Consider the following 21197-nt stretch of genomic DNA (forward strand, 5'->3'; position numbering starts at 1 on the left):
AGTATATAGTACTGTTGATCAGGGAAAGAAGCAGCATTCAATGAGTACCTCTTTCATTGCTGGCTCTGTTCCTACATGGTCAGAGAGTTTGTATGTAGCAGCCAAAAACAATGCAGTTGCTTCAAGTCCTTCTTCAAACTGCAGATACACCCCTCCAAGGTCATCCAGTCGGGCAACAAGATCCTAGAACAGGATTATAACAAAGAACTTTGCAGCAGTTGAATGACAGCCACCAGGGCTGCATTCATACAACCGTTTATTCAGTTTTCCTGACATTTCCCTGATTCTTATACATTGTATTTGAACTTTCACATGATGCAAAAGCCACTTCCAGAAATATAGCAGAATTAGCACAAGTTTAGTGCTTATTTCTGTGTTATTTGCAAACGAATTTTTTCTGGAAGCAAATATGAAAATGAGCACCATGCAGTCTCTCTGCCACTACACAGGGTTGTTATTTATTGAGCAAGATTTATATGCCATTTGATCATCAAAGCCATTTAATTACTGTCTAGAGGATAAAGTTGCTTTTTGAAGGAAAGCTGGAGTGAAGTATGTGACTGTCAAGTTAGACAGTTAGGTCAAATGCACACAATATATTTAAAGCACATGGATTTTAAAGAATCCTGTAGTTTCTTAATGGTGCTTGGAACTGTAGCTTTGAGGGACAAACCACAGCTCCCAGAATATTTTTTGGGGGGCGGGGAGCATGACTGTTACAGTGGTATACATGCACTTTAAATGTATGGTGTGGATGTGTCATTCACAAATTCCATCATTTGTGGAACCTTGGTTATCTTTTAACAGGAACAGGAGATTCTCCGTATTGGCCCCAAATTATGGAATGCCGTTCCCTGACTGAGAGACGACTTGCCTGGTTGTGTTTTTGGAAAGCAGACTCTTCTTTCCATCAAGCATTTGGAATGGATGGAAGCTGAGTGCTGTTTGATCTTTCCTGTATCTTTGCATGGTTTTGTAATAAATTTAACTGTTTTACAGCATGGTTTTTAACTGATTTTATATTTTGGGTCATGTTGGGGCTTTCTGAGCTGAAGGGTGGGTCATAAAAATAAACAGACACCTGTAATAAATACCTCTATCTCTTCTACAATGCCTCTTAAGTCAGCTTGCTGGGACAAGTATGAAGCAGTCTGCAAAGCCTGAATTGTTCTGAAACAACAGAAACCAGAGTATGAGGAGGAGAAAAGACTAGATACAGATATAATTTTCACCAGTTAAGAGCAGACTACTGGCCTCATCAGAGGTGTCAAAGATATTCGCCAAGAACAGAAACATCAAATAAAAACCACGAACTATCACTGTCTGTTGAGTCAGGGAATGAAAGTGCCTTTGGCAGAGGGGATGCATGGAATGGTACAGACCTTTAGCTGACATCTTATTGAATTGGAAGAAATTCAGTATTATACCCTAAGCTAAAGATTTATTTATCTAACTAAGAAGATTTACACAACACTTAATTAAAAAAAAAAATCCAAGCTGCTTACAATAAGTGATACAAAATAGTCATAAAAATACCAATAAAATCTGTGGACTTTAAAAACAAGTAGACATAATAAACTACATGTCTGGTTGGGATCATCTAAAAATAAGAGTCCTAAGCAGGCATCAAAAACAGCACAATGAAAGAAGCCTACCTAAAATTAGTATTTTTATTAATAAAAATAAAATCAAGTCAAATAATGTTCAACTTTATTTGTATTGATACTGTACTGTAGATACAAAGCCTAAACTTCCTCTTATTGTCTCTCCCTGTACAATTTGTGCAATTTGATGGTGGAAACCAGTCTGTATGATGCGGGCCCATTTCTCTTTCTCTCCCCCACCCAGTAGGCTTGTCAGAGATATGAACAGAGTGCTTTTGAAACTAGGCCCTGCTTCAGTAGCCACTAAGAAAGCCAGCCCACTATTCTAAACTGGGCCATAGTCTCTACAATAATGTATCTTACTTGTGCCCCCACTCCTCTCTCTACACACAAACACAACTGAAATGTGTATAGCAAAGCCTCCCCTCCCCGCAAAAGTCGAGGAACTATTTCTTGCATTAATCCACAGTGCTGTTAACAGCTTATGCTAAAACAATAATGAAAACACGATAGCTTCAACCCTAGTCTTTTAACCACTGTACCAACTTGTTATCATTATACCTCCAAATATACAGATACATTTACCAGTGAATTACAAATGCAAACAGAGTGGCTGCATGCAAGTGGAATGACAGAAGGAACCCACAGGCAAGGAAGTTAACTATTACATTTCCTAAAAGACTTACGCCAAGACGTTCTCTTCCTTGCTGAGACGAGAAGTCAGGGCAGTCAGGGCTTCTTGGGAGGCAAGAGGGAGCCCAAAGCCACTCAGGGCTCCAACAGCATGGTAGATCTGGGTGACGGAGGAATCTTCACTGACAGCGGCAAGCAGCAGCTCCCTAGTTTCATTTGAAATGGCAATCTAAGAAAGATAAACATTGTCTCATTGTTAAACAGACCTCTTTCCCACCGTTAGTTTTGCAGTATTCATAAGCCATGGTCAGAAATGCTCAGCATTTCATCTCTGAATTGCAGGGCAAGGGATGCTTGTTTGCCAATCAAAAGGTTGGCCGTTCGAATCCCCATGACATGGTGAGCTCCAGTGGCTCTGTCCCAGCTCCTGCCAACCTAGCAGTTTGAAAGCACACCAGTACAAGTAGATAAATAGGTACCGCTGTGGCGGGAAGGTAAACGGCGTTTCTGTGTGTTCTGGTTTCTGTCATTGTGTTTCGTTGTGCCAGAAGCGGTTTAGTCATGCTGGGCACATGACCCAGAAAGCTTTCTGTGGACAAACGCCAGCTCCCTCGGCCTGAAAGTGAGATGAGCACTGCAACACTATAGTGGCCTTGGACTGGACTTAAATCATCCAGCGGTCCTTTACCTATTTACCTATGAATTGCAATTTGACGGTAAGGGTAAGGAGTTCTTCAGACTTGCCTGTCTCAGAAAGACGGATGTGCACAACAGGAGAATTAATACCATTTCCTCTACAAAGAATTAAACTCACCTCACATCCAGACAACGCCTGGCTGGCCTGTGCAGCATAGAAGAGGGAATCGACACTATTGGGGTCCACCTTTGATTTTATGAAGTTACAGGCAGCCTGCACATACACACACACAAAGAAATATAAAATCAACCACCCTGACTGTACACATGCAGGTATTACATTCAATCTACAGATATCTACTGATTCAAAAAGGAACACAAGTGTCACTTAAGAATATAAAGAGAAAAAACAATAACAAAATAGTAATGGTTATTAGATGCAGAATTTCTGAGGAATATATTCAATGTGACCAAACAACAAATGAAAGGCTTTAGCACAGAAGAATTCACAAATACATTTCCCAAGACTACAAACACTTGTGCAAACCATCAGATGCAACCACACCATCTGATTTCCCAAAGCCACATTCAAAACACAACGGAACTTTCTACCGTGCCAGTGTCCCCCGTCACCTGCAAAAGAGAGAGAGAGACCTAAACTGGTTCCTTTTTTAAACAACTGTGGTTTCTCTAGTAAAAGCCCAGAGTGCACAGAGTGGAAGGCCAGGGGCAAAGTGGCAGAGCATCTACTTTGAATGCAGAAGGTCCCAGGTACAAGCACCTGGTGGGGCTGAGAACGCCCATGTCTGAAACCTTAGATAGCTACCACCACTCATTGTAGATGTACTCAACTAAATGAGCCAATTATCTGATTCAATGTTTTAAGACTGCTTCCTATGTTCCTATGACAGTGCTCACAAATCTAAGTGCAAATCTAGGACCATCCGATACATTAACTGGCCTAGGGACCATACAGCTCATTAAAAGAGCACATGCTTTGTATGTGCAAGTTCCAGTTTCAGGGTTTTTTGGTGTCTGTGGGGTGGGGGCTTGGATAGCAGGTGATACTCCTGTTGCTTATTATCAGCTATTGCTCTTTTGCACCAGCACTGCCAAGGATGAGAATCAAGGGCCTGTCAACATGAAACGAGAATCCATCTTGCTCAGTGATGTACTTACTGAGCTACCTCTATTAGGAAGGCAGCATCATAGCAATTCCTCATGTGGCTGTTGGGTCTCAAGTGAAAGCAGGCATAAATGTAAGGGGTGGGCAGGTTCTCTTTTTCCTAGGATGAGGCTGTTCCCTCTTCAGGTTTGTGTGATTTTGGTGACAGCAGGCAGAAAGCAACTGGGAGGAGGTATCAAATGGGTGTATTTAAGTGGGGTAATTAAAGTAATTCCTATAATGTGCAAATCTGGCTACCCTACCCCCATTTGGGGAACTAGACTACATACATAAAGACAGAACAAAAAGGAAGCCTTGGCACCATCTACTGGTAGAACTCTGTTACAACACCCAAGAACTTCAGCACAAGATAAAATATTTTTTACAATGCAACAGAAAACAGCTACCTATTTGAAATAGCAAAAAGGAGGCAACAATTGGATTTTTAAAGTAGTCTGAAGAAGTGATAAGCAAAAGCAACAAAAAAGCAGCAGGAAAGGACCTTGGTTTAGGGCACTTGCTTGGCATGCATAAAAGTCCAGGTGCAAACTATCTCCAGCCCACAGCTTGAAACTCTAAAGAGCCACTGTCAATGTAAACATTACTGAGCAAAGTGGCTCAACAGTCTGATTCAATAAAAGGCAACTTCATTTGGAATGAATGGCCAGCAGTGGGGTGAACAATGGGAGCTGCATTATAACAACCTTGGTGGACTCTGTCTTGGGCTCAGGATGCTGTCAAAAACAGCACATTTTCTTTCACTTATGTCTAAGGAGCTCAAGACAGCAGACAAGAACCCAAGACAGTACACAAGATTATTCACCACTACATTATTCCCAAACAGATGCTTTGTAACAATTTGTTGGGTCTCTGGACCGTAATAAAGATTGTTGTTGTTCCCAAACAGATGAGACGACAGTGAGTGGCTCAAGGCCATCTGGTCAGTTTTGTGACCAAGTAGGAAAGTAGGGATCTAATTTTGCATTTTCCTATTTCTAACCCAATACTCTGTTCAAAGCCGCTTCCAGTTCCTGCATACTCTTGCTCTTGAAAGACTCATATGCAAGATCCTAGCAGTGCATATGAACAATACTAACTCCTGATCTTTCTGCGTCATGTGGTAGTAGTAAAATCTCCAAGCGCTGTCCAAATATCATTAACATTTTTTGTATCGTTGAAGAAGGGATTTACAGTGAATGCATTTTATCTATTGGTGTTGGACACTGAATTACTCCCACAGACAGTATTGTTATGGCTACACTAGTAAAATTTAAACTGGTCACAAAACAGTTACAGTATTCCTGATGAAATCTGGCTGCCTCTACAACATGTTGGTCATGTTTACTACAGTAAAATATTGTAGATGCAATTCTCTCAGCATATAACACCTCCTCTGCATTTTTTGAATTATTTGCTTTTTCATCCTATGCTTTAGGAGTGCACTGTGCCAATGATTTCAATAGGATTGTGTGTATAAATAACCGATTGCAACATAGGAAAGACTTCTGAATTTTGAATGTCACTGCTTCCCATGCCACCTGTATCTAGCTCCAATGGCTTGGATCCAAAGATCTGTAAGCAGAAGGAGAAAATGTTTATGTGTTTTTTATGAACTATTGCACAAGCTAGCTAGCGAAAGATTTCTCACAGTGCAGCACATTGATTGAGGGCAATGCCAGAATTTGGGAAACATGGTGAAGGCTGTAGCATACATACTTTCAAAGGCTATAGAGAGGTCTTGAGAATGTTTGTTCAAAAGCTTTTTCAAATGGAACAAGTATGTGCTGTTTTTGTCACAGAGAACTCTTTTCCAAGGAAGAGGCTTTCTGCTTGCAAAAGGGTATCTTTGGACCCAAGCCATTATGTACACACCCTCTCCTTCTGAAAGAGGGAACAAACCAAGGTGAGCAGCAATCAAAAAATTGCACTGTATTTCTAAAGCAGCATTATGGCAACTGTCTGTTTTAGTTCTCTTTCTCTCAATCTGTCTCTTTTGTGGTTATCTGCCAATCTCTGCTCTCTTCATGTCACACAAAGAGAGAGAAAATCACAACCACAGTATTGTACTACATTTCCCATCCTTGCTTTACATAAAACAGGATATGCTCTTAATATTACCACATAGCACTGTGATTCAGGAGCTCTGCAAATGCTCAGGCAGCAGAGAATGTCTTTAACAAACCAAGCAACTATTACCTGCCAGAGTTAAACAGATTCTATGCTGCTTTACCAATATACAGATACTTACAGCTCATTCTTCATAGCCTGATAACTTTCTGAACTCCACAATGACACATTCTTACCTTTTCATCAGCCACTTGCCCTCCTAATTTGTTCAGTCCTACAATGGAGTAATAACTTCCTTCCAGATCAGTAAAGGGACGCTCCAAAGAAGCTCGTAGCCTCTGAAGATCATGTTTTGTGAGATAATGGCTAGGAGTCAGAGCCTGTAAGCTGGCCACAAATATTAAGGCCAAGATGAAAATGGTGAGATATCCTGGAAATGAAGAAAAAAGAGGCAAGAACCTTAATAGGTGTTTCATTAATGTCTCCCTAGAGAATATAGTGTTCTGAATAGCTTTCTTTACTGAAGCATGTGATTATGCTATCTACCTAGCTATAATCAGACACCTTAGATAGAAGGTCTCACCACACGGCCACCAAACTGTGCAATCAACAAAACAATTTGATGCACATATCATGATTGTGCCTTACATTCCTTTTTATCAATCTTGACCTTTTTAATGTATAAGGGTTTATGTGTTCTCTATAACTGTATGATATTTGTGTATGTGTTCATGTAATGCCACTTTCATCCTGCCATTGTTTTCTACCAGTCTGTGGCAAGGGAGGTTAAGAGAAGCAAGGTCCCTTGGTCAGCTGACTGAAATGTCTGTGCCGCCACACTAAAGCAACCCAGATGCGGTGCAGGTATAATGCGGCACCTGTAATAAAAGTGCCAGTTCATCTGCTCGAAGCTGTTGCGAAATGGGTAAGGGCAATCCGGTAGGCAAACTGCCCCCAAGTTGTAAAGGGCTTCATATACCCATAGTTAACACTTTGGGCTTGGCCATGTGGCAGATGGGCCACCAGTGTAGACTTCCGAGAGCATGCATTCTATCCTGCCAGCGATTGTGCTGCAGCATAGAAATTATCCAGGGTTGGGGAAGAGGAGAGAGAGCCCATCGCTTGCATTTCAACGCGAGCCGGCTGCTTCCCTGCAAGGCTCATTTCGTCTTCGACAGGCAGAAATCCGGCATTTCCTACCACGCAACCGACGCGCCGGGCGAAGGCTTCACCGGCTGCATTTCTACCTGCTTACAGGAAGGCAAGGGAGCGCTGCAGTCTCCTCACCGGCCTTGCCCACCCCCGTGTGTGTATTGGGGACAATGAGAGGGTCGCAAGCCTAACGGCAAAGCGCCATAGCGGCCCTTCCGACCGTGCCCGGGCCCCTCCGGAGGCCTCCCTGAGGAGAACCCTGCGCCCCTCGGGGCCCAGCCCCTCCGCAAGCGCGAAGAGAAGCCGCTCTTTCGACAGGGCCGCAGCCCCTTCCCCACGCCGACGCCGCCACCTCAGCGCCGCTCCTTACCCGAGGCCGCCATTATTCTGCCGCCGCCGCCGCCTTCCGCACGCCAAGGTCCAAGGAGAGCCCCACTTCCGCCCGGAGCTGCGGAACGTACCATTTATCACGACAGCCGTTCACGGAGTACCCCGGCGTCCGATTACCTCGCTCCCTCCGCGCCTAGGAAACGGTACGGCAAATCACGGAGATTCGAACTTCGGGGAAAATAAGTGGAGCGAAAGCTCAGTTGCTTTCCTCTCCTTCTTTCTGTGTCCCCCCCTTCCCATTCCGTTCATGGTACGCCCCGACTACATTGCTTCCAATTAAAGGGAGGAGCGGCTGGGAGGATGTGTACTCCGCCGATTGGCTGAGGGTTCCGTCGTTCACATCGGAGGAGGCAGATTCAAAGAGAGCAGGAGGGAGGCTTTGGAACGGCATGAGCTGGAGGGGCGTGGCTCGGGTGTAGGGGGGCGGGGCGGAGCAGGAAAGCGCGTGGATGTCACGTTTTCCCGTCCCCAAAAGTTGGACGGTAGGTAAATATATGTAATGGAGGCAACAGGCGAGCCTCACTGGAGAGAGCATTCCACAAGCAAGGAGCCATTGCAGAAAAGGCATGTGCTCTTGTCGCCACCCGGCTTCTCCTACAAGGAATAATCAACATTAGTGCAAGATTATTTCTGCACGTGTAGGTATCTATGAGCTCCAAGGCTCTTCCTGTTTGGCTGTGTACACACGACATATTTAAAGCACATGACTCCCTCCCCAAAAAGAACAATGAGAACCGTAGTTCGTTAAAGGTGTTGGGAATTGTAGCTCTGCGAGGGGGGTCAACTACAGTTCCCAGGACTTCGGGGGGGGGGGGGACAGCCATGTTTGCAATGGACTTGAAATGTCTGAATGAACACAAATGCATAAACAAAACAAGGCCAAAAAAGAGCTTTTGGCTTGATTTTCTTTTTAAAGGCTTTCAGCTTACTTGGAACTGGGAATTCAAGCTGAAATTCCGGACCGAGCCGCTGATTGCTTTAATTCCATCCGATGCAATTTCTTGGCCTTAGTTTCACTCCCCACCACAGGGGGTTGTTAAGCCTGGAACATCATGTTAGATCATCAGCCGGAATTCCAGAATTCCTTGGAGTTACTGCATTTGTCATTCAGTTACTGTTAGCCAAACGTTCACTGCTTGCACTTGTATCCAGTTACAATTTTTTAAAGAGTTCTTTTCTTTATTTTTAAAACCAAAGCAATAATATTGTTTGTGGCCTGTGTAACAGATTTATATGTGCCTGGGCTAGAAAAAAAATACCACACAGGCTGTGTGCCTTGGGGTGGGGTGGGGGGAGTTTCCTGTAACGCCAACAAACGGGGGAACGTTTTCAGGACACCTGTTATTAACATCCTAACTTTATGTAAATATTCAGTGACTAATGGCAAAACTTTCTGGTTCATTCATGAGATAACATTCCTCAAGACAGCCGTAGAATCTACTTTCCAACGTTTAATGCTCTGTAGATGGAAAGTCCAATTCCCCCCTAAAATATGGACGAAACAACTGAATGTGATATACAGAAGGAAGGAAACTTTGGGTGCAGATTTCTGAGGCAGACAAAATCAGCTTGGTTTCCAGAAGATTCTGAAAGTTAGCAAGAACGCCTCCATTTTTAGCCAACCCTGACTAAAAACTGTGTCTTGAGACCCCAGAGTGCAGCTCTGGGGGGTGAAGTCAAACCGCTGCTGTTATGTACTGAGTTGAATAGGATCCAAAATGCAGCAGTCTGATTGGTCCTAGAACAATAGGGTTCAGAATACAGCAGTCTGATTGGTCCGCAAGAGCCACCCAGTCCAGCTCCAGATGGAAGTGAATCCACTACCTGATTGGCCTACAGGAGAATCCCATAATTAGCCAATCACGTGCAGCCCACTGTGTAAATAATGTATATAAAGCAGATACTTTGGGGGAACTTTCATTCTTCCTCACCACTATGAGCTGAATAAAGAGCATGAAATCTACTCTCAACTTCGAATATATTTCAGCTGCGTTAGCTACTGAAGTGACAGACATGGGGCGCAAGGCTGGTAAGTGAGCATGGAGGTCCTGGGCTGCTTAGATGACAAGGCCCCCTTCTTAGCCTTGCTGATGTGGTCCAAAGGAAAGCAGAGCAATATGTTTGCCATCAGATTGGCTACAGGACCTGCCAGAAGGAGGCATACAAGGCGCCATCCAACCGTCTTAGGGACTCCACTTCAGATTTATGTAGTGTTTACTCCTTAGCCTTCCCTTCTCCAAAATATATCCTGCAAGGCAGCAGGGGTTTGGGATCAGAGTTTCCCTTCTCCTAGATGGGATATCTTCCCAGGTAGATGAGCCCCACCTGTTCCTCACTTCCCTCTAAAGCAAGGGTCAGCAACCTTTTTCAGCCGGCCGTCCCTCAGACCATGTGGTGGGCCGGATTATATTTTGAAAAAAATAATGAACAAATTCCTGTGCCCCACAAATAACCCAGAGATGCATTATAAATAAAAGGACACATTCTACTCATGTAAAAACACGCTGATTCCTGGACTGTCCACGGGCCGGATTGAGATGGTGATAGGGCTGCATCCAGCCCCCGGGCCTTATGTTGCCTCCCCCTGCTCTACAGCACATGCAGAAACTTCCTTCTTGACCGTTGGATCCACTGTTGGTCTTGTCTGCTCAATCTTCCAGAGCCTGTCTTTGAATGCAGGGGAACTGTCTCTCTCACTTAAGGTTTTAAACCCATTGGCTTCCCTCAATCTGATAAGTTCAGCAACCTCCTCTGGTAGATTCTAAGAATCTAACCCCCAACTGGGCACAGGATCCCAAGAATTGGAAGGGGCTCAGGGCACCATCCAGATTGACACCCCACCAACCCACAACAGTATAGATGTAAAAAATAAATATGTATTATGTTTCTCCTGTTCAGCTTTTTCTGAGTTACTGTAGTTAGGCTAGCAGTCTTAGATTTTTAGTTCAGTACATTTTGACATCTGAGGATACGTAGCAGTACTTACAGCTACAATCCTATGCATTCACTCAGATGTTTACTCCACTATGTTCAATGCGGCTTACTCCATAGCAATTGTGTTTAGGATTGCAGCTTTAAAAATGGATAATATTATTATATATAATAACTATTTAAGACATTCCAGCAATAAACAAAGTTTTGAAATTCTCATCTGCCCTGCCAAACTTTAAACACTCACGCCCCACCAATCAGCAGGGGAATGAAATTCTTGATCTGTCCTGGAGAGGGTGCTGCAATTACATGCTCCTTGTTTTACCTGCAGCAATTTAAAAGAAGAGGAAAGTTCCAGCTCCATAAATATGTTTAGAAGGGCTGCTACCACAGCAGCCATCTACAATGAATATAGGTCACACTCGGCATATTTTCTTATCTGCAAAATAAATAAAAACCTTGCAATTTGTTTTAGAGTATGCAAATAATGTAATCCCTTAAAAAAAATAAAATGGCAAAGAGGAACACCGGAAAAGGATTTTGTGCCATCTTTTTTTTTAGGATCATCTTAGCACTGTAAGGGACCCTGAGGAACATCTAGTCCAACCCCCTGCAATGCAGAAATAGGGATCGAACCTGCAACCTTGGCATTATCAGCACCCTCGGGGTTCTAGTGAAAACCAAAGTTGATCCTGCAACACTGAAGTTTGCTGATAATATACAAACATGGTACAGTCTGAGAAGAAGAAAAAATGTCACCCTCTAACACACATACACTTATCAGTTACTGAAACCCAAATGCCAAATGAGTGAGTACCATGCAAACATGCTTCCTTTCCTGGCCTTAAAAAGCCAGGAGATGCAGCACATGCGTGTATGGTGCTGCTGCTTTTCTCTTCCCGCAGGTTGAAAAGAAAGTTGTAGGATGTTCCAGCAGTCTGTCATGGATTTACAGAATCAAGAACTGCAAGGCCCTAGCCCAGGGGTAGGCAAACTAAGGCCCGGGGGCCGGATGTGGTCCAATCGCCTTCTCAATCCGGCCCGCGGACAGTCCGGGAATCAGCGTGTTTTCACATGAGTAGAATGTGTGCTTTTATTTAAAATGCATCTCTGGGTTATTTGTGGGGCATAGGAATTAATTCATTCCCCCCCACCCAAATATAGTCCGGCCCACCACATGGTCTGAGGGATGGTGGACCAGCCCATGGCTGAAAAAGGTTGCTGACCCCTGCCCTAGCCTCATGGTACCCATTCTGATGCAAGGGGGGAAAGGTTACAGTGAGAAGATGGAATGACAGCTTCCACCACTCATCTGTTCACCTGGAAGGCAATGTCCATTCATCCCAGATGTGCTAAGGAGGCTGCTGGTCAATCAATCACCCTCTTCCCCAGTGGCATCCCTGCCCAAGCTGACTGAGGGAGTCTCTGGTGTTGTGTTGGGGGATCTCAAGGTGATACTGCTGAGTAACTTCCATATCTACTTGCAAGATGCCATTGACATCAGGCAGGCTCCTGTGCTGTATTCATTTTGGTGCCTGCTTAAAACATTTTTCTTGGTTTATATTTTGAATTTTTTAGTTACTTTTGTTTAAGTGCGCCTATCCAGTCATGTAGACGTTGCATGGGTTTTATCTCTCTGTGGTTACTATTGATTTTAATAATCTTTTGAGTGTTTTCGAACAGTTGTTTGTAACTTTTTAAAATCAATAGTGTTCATGTTTTGTTTTTGTCATCCACTTAGAAGTGTGTGTGTGTGTGTTTTATTTAAAAAATCAAGTGGTATATAAATTTTGTTAAATAAAAACAAACAAACAAACAAACAAACAAACAGCATAACAGAGTTGTGAGCTTGGTTTTTCTTCCCCCTCCCTCTGGAAATGAGGAGCTATGATTGTTTTTCCAGTAAGGCATGGCTTGGAGTCAACTAACCATACTGCTTCACAGCCCTAAAGAATGCCAAAGATGGATGCTGAGGGGAAAATATATTGGCAAACATCCAGCGCAGGCATCTTGCTGCATGCTGTGCTCAGTTGCCATGGCAACATGTGGTTGACAGATGTTTTGTGAGTAAATACGGAATGCCATCCGCAGGGGATGGGGAGAAAATTCAGTTTGGTTCACAGTTTAATGCAAGCCTACCTAATTCACACTTTCTGGAAGAATACACAAACTAAAAGGAAGTTATCCTTCAAAACTTGTGTGTACAAAAAAGCTGTATGTTAGAGGACAGTGCATATGAATTGCAAGCATTGTTGAAAATAGCACACACAAGGTATTGTATTGAGTGAAAATGCATGCAAAGATGTGTATTTAAAGAAAATGCACCGTAAAATGCTGACAAAGTTTCACGAGCACTTTGAAAACAATAACTCTCAAACTCGTGGAAATGTGGTGAATTGGAAAAATGAGAAAGTGAGAGAAACCTGAAATGGATAGTTTTGTCCATCAGCCTTCGGCCTGTTGTCTTTGTCCATGGAGTTTTCTTAGCAGGGATAGTGAAGTGGCTTGCCGGTTCCTGCTCCAGGTGGATTACGTTTAGTCAAAACTCTCCACTATGACCTGTCCATCTTGGGTGGCCCTGCACGGCATAGCTCATCTTCTCTGAGTTGTTCAAGCCCCTTCACCATGACAAGGGAGACTCTTGAGCGTCCCATGGACTGCAAGAAGATCAAACCTCTCCATTCTGAAGGAAATCAGCCCTGAGTGCTCACTGGAAGGACAGATCCTGAAGCTGAGGCTCCAATACTTTGGCCACCTCATGAGAAGAGAAGACTCCCTGGAAAAGACCCTGATGTTGGGAAAGATGGAGGGCACAAGGAGAAGGGGACGACAGAGGACAAGATGGTTGGACAGTGTTCTCAAAGCTACCAACATGAGTTTGACCAAACTGCAGGAGGCAGTGGAAGACAAGAGTGCCTGGCGTGTTCTGGTCCATGGGGTCATGAAGACTTGGACACAACTAAACGATTAAACAACAACAAACAGCAACAAGCCTTCAGCATCACTTTGGCCCTAAGGAGATGCAGAAGTATCCTTGATGGTTAGTCGGTTGGATAACAACAACATGGTAGAGAGCAGAGGAAAGATAAACAGCAGCATAGGCTGATAAGAGAGCATCAATAGCCAGATGTGGTCCATGAGTTGCCTACTGGGGAACAGGGAGGGGTGGCTAACACCCCAGAGGACAGGATCACACTTCAAAATGACCTTGACAGATTAGAGAACTGGGCCAAAACAAACAAGATGAATTTTAACAGGGAGAAATGTAAAGTATTGCACTTGGGCAAAAAAAATGAGAGGCACAAATACAAGATGGGTGACACCTGGCTTGAGAGCAGTACATGTGAAAAGGATCTAGGAGTCTTGGTTGACCACAAACTTGACATGAGCCAACAGTGTGACGCGGCAGCTAAAAAAGCCAATTCAATTCTGGGCTGCATCAATAGGAGTATAGCATCTAGATCAAGGGAAGTAATAGTGCCACTGTATTCTGCTCTGGTCAGACCTCACCTGGAGTACTGTGTCCAGTTCTGGGCACCACAGTTCAAGAAGGACACTGACAAACTGGAACGTGTCCAGAGGAGGGCAACCAAAATGGTCAAAGGCCTGGAAACGATGCCTTATGAGGAACGGCTAAGGGAGCTGGGCATGTTTAGCCTGGAGAAGAGGAGGTTAAGGGGTGATATGATAGCCATGTTCAAATATATAAAAGGATGTCACATAGAGGAGGGAGAAAGGTTGTTTTCTGCTGCTCCAGAGAAGTGGACACGGAGCAATGGCTCCAAACTACAAGAAAGAAGATTCCACCTAAACATTAGGAAGAACTTCCTGACAGTAAGAGCTGTTCGACAGTGGAATTTGCTGCCAAGGAGTGTGGTGGAGTCTCCTTCTTTGGAGGTCTTTAAGCAGAGGCTTGACAACCATATGTCAGGAGTGCTCTGATGGTGTTTCCTGCTTGGCAGGGGGTTGGACTCAATGGCCCTTGTGGTCTCTTCCAACTCTATGATTCTATGATTCTATGATTCAATAGTTTTGGAGCCAGAACTATAGGTAGAGAAGGTAGCATCTCATGGCCCCTCTTTTGAAGAGCTAGTGTGCATTTTAGGTAACGAAACACCCTTATACCAGATGTAGCATCTGACATATTGTGACGGGACTGCCAAGGAATGCCTTTGAGTCTGGGGAGGAGAAGAGTCAGAGCGGGAACAGTCAGAAGGAGACAGACAGGAAATGACGGAAGGGGGAGAGAGCAGGAGGGAGCCTGGCGGTGTCAAGGCTCACTGATGCTGAAGCAGAGCCCTAGCACCGCACAGGGAGCTCAGGGACAGACAGAGAGCCCATGCTCTCTATACATAGCTTTGCCTGAATGCATGGATGTCAGATGAGAGGAGGACAGTCTTAAGATGGCGCTGGTCTTTTTCAAAGTACCAGATAACTTCCTTTCCGCCCTTACAGCTTCTAAGGCTTCTGCTTTTGGCCATAAATCTAAAAAGTGATCCAATTTCCCTCACCCTTACTCCCTACACCACCAAACTCTCTTTTTTCCCTTCCCCTTGTGACTGAAGCATGTTTATTTATTTCCTTTATTATTATCAGATGAGAGAGAGTCAAAGCCAGAAAGCTGCTGGTGCCATTAAATACCCCGACTCTCGAATTTTAATTTCTTTTTAAAGGATGGCTATAACATATAAAATAAGTGCCAGATGACTACTAAAATCTTATTTACTACACTTTGATAACTGAGTGTGCTTGATCTGTATCCTATTACTGAGCTGCTAAAACACCATGTGAAATAGCAGGAGACCTCACCAGCAGAGAAATGGAGTTTTCCCATTGGTTTCTAATGATGTCATATTCCTGTCAGTAACATTCAGTAAACACAAGGGGCTGGGAGGTTGTGTGTGTGTGTGTGTGTTGTTGTTTTTATTAAAAAATGCTTAAATTCCAACTCCTAATAGCACCAACATTTCTCCATGCAGCAGGCATGACGGGAAAGATTTGGAGTAGAGAGAGCGATAAAAAGCCATTTTACTTCTCACCTTTAAACTCGTGCTCTCATTTTTCTAGCCAAGATGAGGGGTGGTCTAGCAGCCTGGAACTGAACTGATTAATACCCAGTCCACAGTTTCATGGGATCAGAAGGGGTACCTCTTGAAGCCTGCTTTCCATATGTAAATCAGAGCTTGCAGGGGATGCCTGTGAAATCAGCCAAGATGGCCAAATCAGCTCTTAATAGGCTGTGTAACCGTGATTTGGCTGATTTGCTTACCATTAATGGGCCTATCATCTGGAAGCTAAAAGGAAGTGGCGGGGGGGGGGGGGGGGGCTTTAAGAAAATAACACTGCTATGGTTGCTGACAGCTGGGAATCTCTCTCCCCTGCCTTTGGAATGTGACAGACTTCCACTAATTTGTCAGACCACAACTGATGGCAGCTGAAGTCAAAGAACATCTGGAGGGTCATATCTCTGGACCAAACAGAACCATGGGCTGGTTCAGCAAGATGCTCTTAGCTTGCTATTGTGCAGTGGTTTTTCATCTGTGGTAATATCAATGGGTAAGCTAGCTTGCCGTTTAACCCACTGGGTGGTCCCTTTGAGCATCTTCCATTCCCTCTCTCCCCTTGCCTCCCCAATTCCTCTTCCCCCATCCTCACCCTGCCAGGTGTTGCTTCTCCAGATATATCTATCCTTTATGTACATATATTGTTATAGCACCAGTGGAATACCTAACCCTAGACCACAGTCTGGCCTCTGAGAAAGAACAGCGGGATTCATCGGAGGGACATTTTGCATCTGGTTGGCTTTTAGGACTCCCCCTCTTCGCAGTTTCTCCCCTCCTTGTTTGTGTGTGTGGTGGGTCGCACGGCTTTCCTTCTTTGGTAAAAATTCTCTTAACAATGCCCTTTTTAGGATCAATATCTCTAGTTCTACCAGGAATGTCAGCTTGCTTCCCCCTCCTCACTTGATGCCCTTCCAAGCACTAATGGGGCTATGAAAAATACAGAACACACAGCAGGCAAACGCTCCTTGACATGGCTCCTGCAACAGCAGCAGCTAATGGGCTTCCACAAGCTGCTCTCTTTTAAAAGTACATTCTCAGGCTGTTTTGCAAATGAGTTTTCAAGATCGCCTTCTCCCCCTTCCTTCTTCCTCTATCCACTCCAACCCAACCTCCTTTTCCAGGGTGCTATCTCTTGTGGAATTTGCAGCAGCAACTATTCGGCGGCCTTCCTCAGCGTCCTAAGCAGCTGCCCGGAAAGCAGGGAGTGGGGTGGGGGAAGTGAAGGAAAACACACACAAAATGGTTTTCCCTGTAATGCAAGGGGTTATGAAAGACACCTTTTGTTCCAAGAGGTTTGAAGCAGCTTGTTGTTAACCCTGCCTGCCTGCTTGCCTGAGTAAGGCAATGGACCTTTTTGGCTGCCCTGCCAACAGAAATGTTAGGGTTATTATTATTATTATTATTATTATTATTATTATTAAGCACTGGCCCAAATCTGCTTTCCTTATTATATGGGGGGGGGATCTTGCAGTGATGAATTGCAGCTGGAATACTTTTTTGTGTTAAATTATATATGTATGTGTGTACACACACATTGTTCCTTCCCTTCCAGTTGAAAGTGGAGTTTGGGCTGGTGCCTGCAGAAGGCTTTGCTTGGAAAATGTCCTTTTGCTTGTACTAAGAAGGGATTACCTTACTTACAGTCATTTATTGGATAACGTTTTGCATGGGTATCTGCTCACAGGAGCCACACATACACAGACCCATTGAAAGTGCTACTTTCCCCTGTAAAATATGTAGAAGTGGGGAATGGGAAAGGAATAGGGACCCTTGTCCCTGTGTATTTTGTCCTGACACACACACACACACACACACACACACACACATACATACTGCCTTAAACGTGGAAGCAAGTTGTGCATAGGCTTTGTACTTGGCTATCCATATCTGCATGAGAATAGGCCTTTATCAACATGACACACTGAAGGAGAAAACGAGCCTGCCGCATCTGCTACAATAACCGCTGCTGGAAAATAGACATTGAGCAGCATCTTGAGTACATGGGTTGTTGTTCATACCACAAAAGACTCACAAGTAGCCATACATACATACCAACCAACCAACCAACCAACCAACCAACAAGAGTATTGTTGCAAAAGAAGAAAGAGCCCCCTCTTTGTATAGGCATGGACATCTGAAGAAAGAGCACTGATAACAAGTGTTCATTCATCTGTTAGTTAAACTGTGGTGCCCGTCTTACATCCATGAATTGCTCTTCCTAGGAAGTTGCCTTACAGGAAGTCAGATCATAGGTCTATGTATTCACTGTTGTCTACTGTCTGATAGCAGCTGCTTAGGGTTTCAGACAGGAATCTTTTCCAGCTCTGCCTGGAGATGCCAAGGATTGAATCTGGTGCCTTCTTTCTGCATGCAAACCATGTTCTCTGCTACTAAACTACAGCCCTCCACACAGGATTTTTTCTTGTTGAAATAGCCATTTATTTATTTTTCAAAGCGGATCTGTTTTAATTTGTGCTGTGAGCTGCCTTGGGCCCTGCACTGAGAGAAAGGTGAGATACTTAATGAATGAACGAACGAACGAATGAACGAATGATTGAATGAATAAAATAGGGGGGCAGCCCATATAATTGATCACATGACACGGTGCACACACACACCATTTGGATGGCAATGTCCATCAACTTGGGGGGGCCTCACATATTTTATGGGGGGACAAAGACCCCTTGGCCCCTAGGAGTTGGCTCCTATGCCATTGACATACACATTTTAAACCATCTATAAAAGACGTTGTGTCATATATATCTATGTATAACAAATTGTGTGTTTGAGTATTTGCAGACCAGATACTATTAACCTGTATGTTTTAAGAACACTAGAAGAGTGTTCTCTTCAAAGGTTCACATGCTACTGAACACAGGCTGTAAACCTTAGTTACAAAGTGGTGAAAGTTTTGAAATTATTGATATAGGAACTCAAGAGTGGCTGGTGGGAGCCATGCGGCCTGAGCTGGAGCAACCAGCTCAAGCCTTTTCACACATTAAGTTTCTGAGGTAGACTGGGGTGATGGACACTAGGCTTGATTACCTATTTCCTCCCAAGGTGAGGGGAAGTAGACATAGCTAAGCCTGGCAGGACAGCTTACTCTATTGTATTAACCCCTTCATGCATTAACCAGACTTAAGAATGTTGGTTATATGAGGCTGGTTATCCTACACTTACTAGGGGAAAGAGGAGAAAGGTGTTTTAGCCACCCCACCCTGCAGGATGATGAAAATGCACCCTATGCAACACAAAACCTACACTGCGGGAAGGTTGTAGCAGGGGTCGAGAAACATGGAGAGCCATGTTTGGCTCCTAGACTTGCATTTCTCCTTCCCTGTTCTTAGTAGCAGCTGTCCCTGTCCTTAGTTGCATGCAGAAGGACTCAGGTTCTTAGCATCTCTACTTGAAAGGATCCCAGTTAGCAGGGCAAGGGGAAACCTTGGCCTGAGACCTTGGAGAACCGCTGACAGTTGGACTTAGATGGATCAATGGTCTGACTCAGTATAAGGCAGCTTCAGTCATTCACTGCTAGATTGGATTCAGAAGAATTCAATCTGCATACAGTGAAGCATGTTTCGGTTGCTCTTCAGCCAGGTTCAGTTGTTGGTACAGGAGAACAAAGCTGCAGCACAGATGCATCCATTTCAACAGATAGTTAGTGCAGATGATGCAGGCCAGACACATCTCCTGCATGGTTCAGCTTGGCATTGGCCCACTGAAGGAGTGATGCTTTTGCTTTAACAGTCTTTTCAGAACTCCCCAAGGTCATTTCCTGTTCTTGGGCTGATATACAACTACCCTGAGAAAAGCCCATGCAAGGACTCCTGCTTGTGCAATGGGGCTTTCCCCTCTTTCCTTTGCCCACGTGTCCTTGCACCACTCTGGAAGGTTGGGAGAACTCCCAGAACAGGATGTAGAGGGAGGGGAGCGGAGATCTTTGCATTGGGCCAACAACATTGCTTGTGCTGACTTAACAGTCTCCTTAGTGTTATGTTGAATTCCACCTTAAGTGAAGTCCCATCGAAATGAATTTGCAGCACACACACACACACACACACACACACACACACTTTGAATATTTGAAACATGTCATAAAAATTTAAAAGCACATTGGAGATTTCCAGTGGATTGTCCTCTAAGGAACAAGTCCTAGGATATAAAAACTAGCAATTCTTTGCAAATGAGATTTCAGTTGCGTTATCCCAAAGCTGAAAGGAAGTGTCACAAGACCAATAACTCTGCTTTTTCTGAAGCCAAGCACCTCTTTTATATGCGAGTAACCATTAAGGACAGCACAACTGCCATGTTGTGAACAAAGCTCACACTAGCATTTTGCAAGTGGACATGGCCAGGAAAATAGCTTAGCACCTAATCAATAGACTATGAGCCAGGAAGAGAAGTCCATTTATATGTTCCACATGACAGGCCAGGAAGGCCTTAGCAATGAATCAACCCACCAACCTGGCACTGCTGTTGTTCCACTGACCATTAATGATGTATAAAGCACCCACTCTTTCAGGTTCTGCAATGCAGAACAGTAGAATCATTTGCTGTATATTTTAGAAAGTTATTTGTTGGTTTGCAGTGCCAGTTTGGACACCTTTTAAGATATCGTAGCCAACTTTCCATGATGGTTCCTGAGATGAAGCTGCAGGATTTTGTCTATGTTTGGATGCAATTGGATGCCATTTTGAACTAAGATGGTGGAGCAGGGATGCTAGGTCAGGATCATCTCAGACTCTCAGAGTTCAAGTCCCAATCTTGAGACCTGAGGATGTCACCGGGTGGTGATGTCATGGGAGGCAGGTTCTGGTGATGTCAAACCAGCTTATATTTGTAAATAAATGGTGTTCTAAAGTCACCTAGCTGTAGTGTCCATTCTATCTTTTTTCTAAAAAAAAAGTTTTGAAATTCATCCTCTGAAAAATAGTCGAGATGCCTCCCTGCTTTCTCAGCCTCCAACTGGTGCTGCAAAGTGGGTGTTGTTTTTTGCCGGCCCTTGGTGGAATCTAGACACATTAAAAACACTGTAAAAATGCTTCTTTAAAGCGTTTTGAAAAAAGATATTGAATTTGCCATAAGCTCACCATCACCATCTAAGTGTTGCATTTGTATAGTGAACTTAAAATGCACGTAAAACGTTCTATTTGCAGCTGTGTAGCTGTATAGCCAAGGCACTCTCAGCACAGAAATCTGGAACATTATTACAGAATATGAATTTCTCTAGTACAAGCTCTGGAGTTGCCACATTCTTGAGGATTTTGGGGTGGGCAAAGAGGCATGATCTGGTCTCATGTCTCTCGGATCTGCAGGAAAAGAACAACACTTGGGGGGCAGAGTAAATCAATCCCATTTGTTTGAGCTTCTCACCCTCTATGGTTCTTGTTTATGGTCCCAAACAGGGATGGGGAGGGTTGAAACTGGAAAAGATCACAGCTCGTTTCGCTGTCACTTACCACAGTGGGGAAATGCAAAACATTCAGATGGGTGTGATGCAGTGGCGTAGCGTGGGTTGTCAGCACCCGGGGCAAGGCAAGTAATTTGCGCCCCCTA

At 44.1% G+C, this 21197-nt stretch overlaps 2 protein-coding genes across 3 annotated transcripts in view; both read right to left on the reverse strand.

Moving 5' to 3' along the window:
• Positions 1 to 7862, reverse strand: part of RPN2 (ribophorin II) — a 29156-nt gene extending 21294 nt beyond the window's left edge. The window contains exons 1-6 of one of the 2 annotated variants that reach the window (XM_081867708.1): positions 7628 to 7862; positions 6342 to 6535; positions 3052 to 3147; positions 2291 to 2466; positions 1095 to 1170; positions 49 to 183 (exon numbers count right to left, since the gene is read on the reverse strand). In XM_081867708.1, the coding sequence (XP_081723834.1) occupies positions 49 to 183; positions 1095 to 1170; positions 2291 to 2466; positions 3052 to 3147; positions 6342 to 6535; positions 7628 to 7721 (771 nt within the window). In that variant the 5' untranslated portion in view covers positions 7722 to 7862. The remainder of the gene's footprint in view (positions 1 to 48; positions 184 to 1094; positions 1171 to 2290; positions 2467 to 3051; positions 3148 to 6341; positions 6536 to 7627) is intronic. The other variant, XM_081867709.1, reaches the window with a different exon arrangement.
• MANBAL (mannosidase beta like) overlaps positions 1 to 21197 on the reverse strand; it is a 353967-nt gene that overhangs the window by 43785 nt on the left and 288985 nt on the right. The gene's annotated exons all lie outside the window — the stretch shown is intronic.

This window comes from Podarcis erhardii (assembly GCF_964252035.2).
Source record: "Podarcis erhardii genome assembly, chromosome: 6".
Lineage (NCBI taxonomy): Eukaryota > Metazoa > Chordata > Lepidosauria > Squamata > Lacertidae > Podarcis > Podarcis erhardii.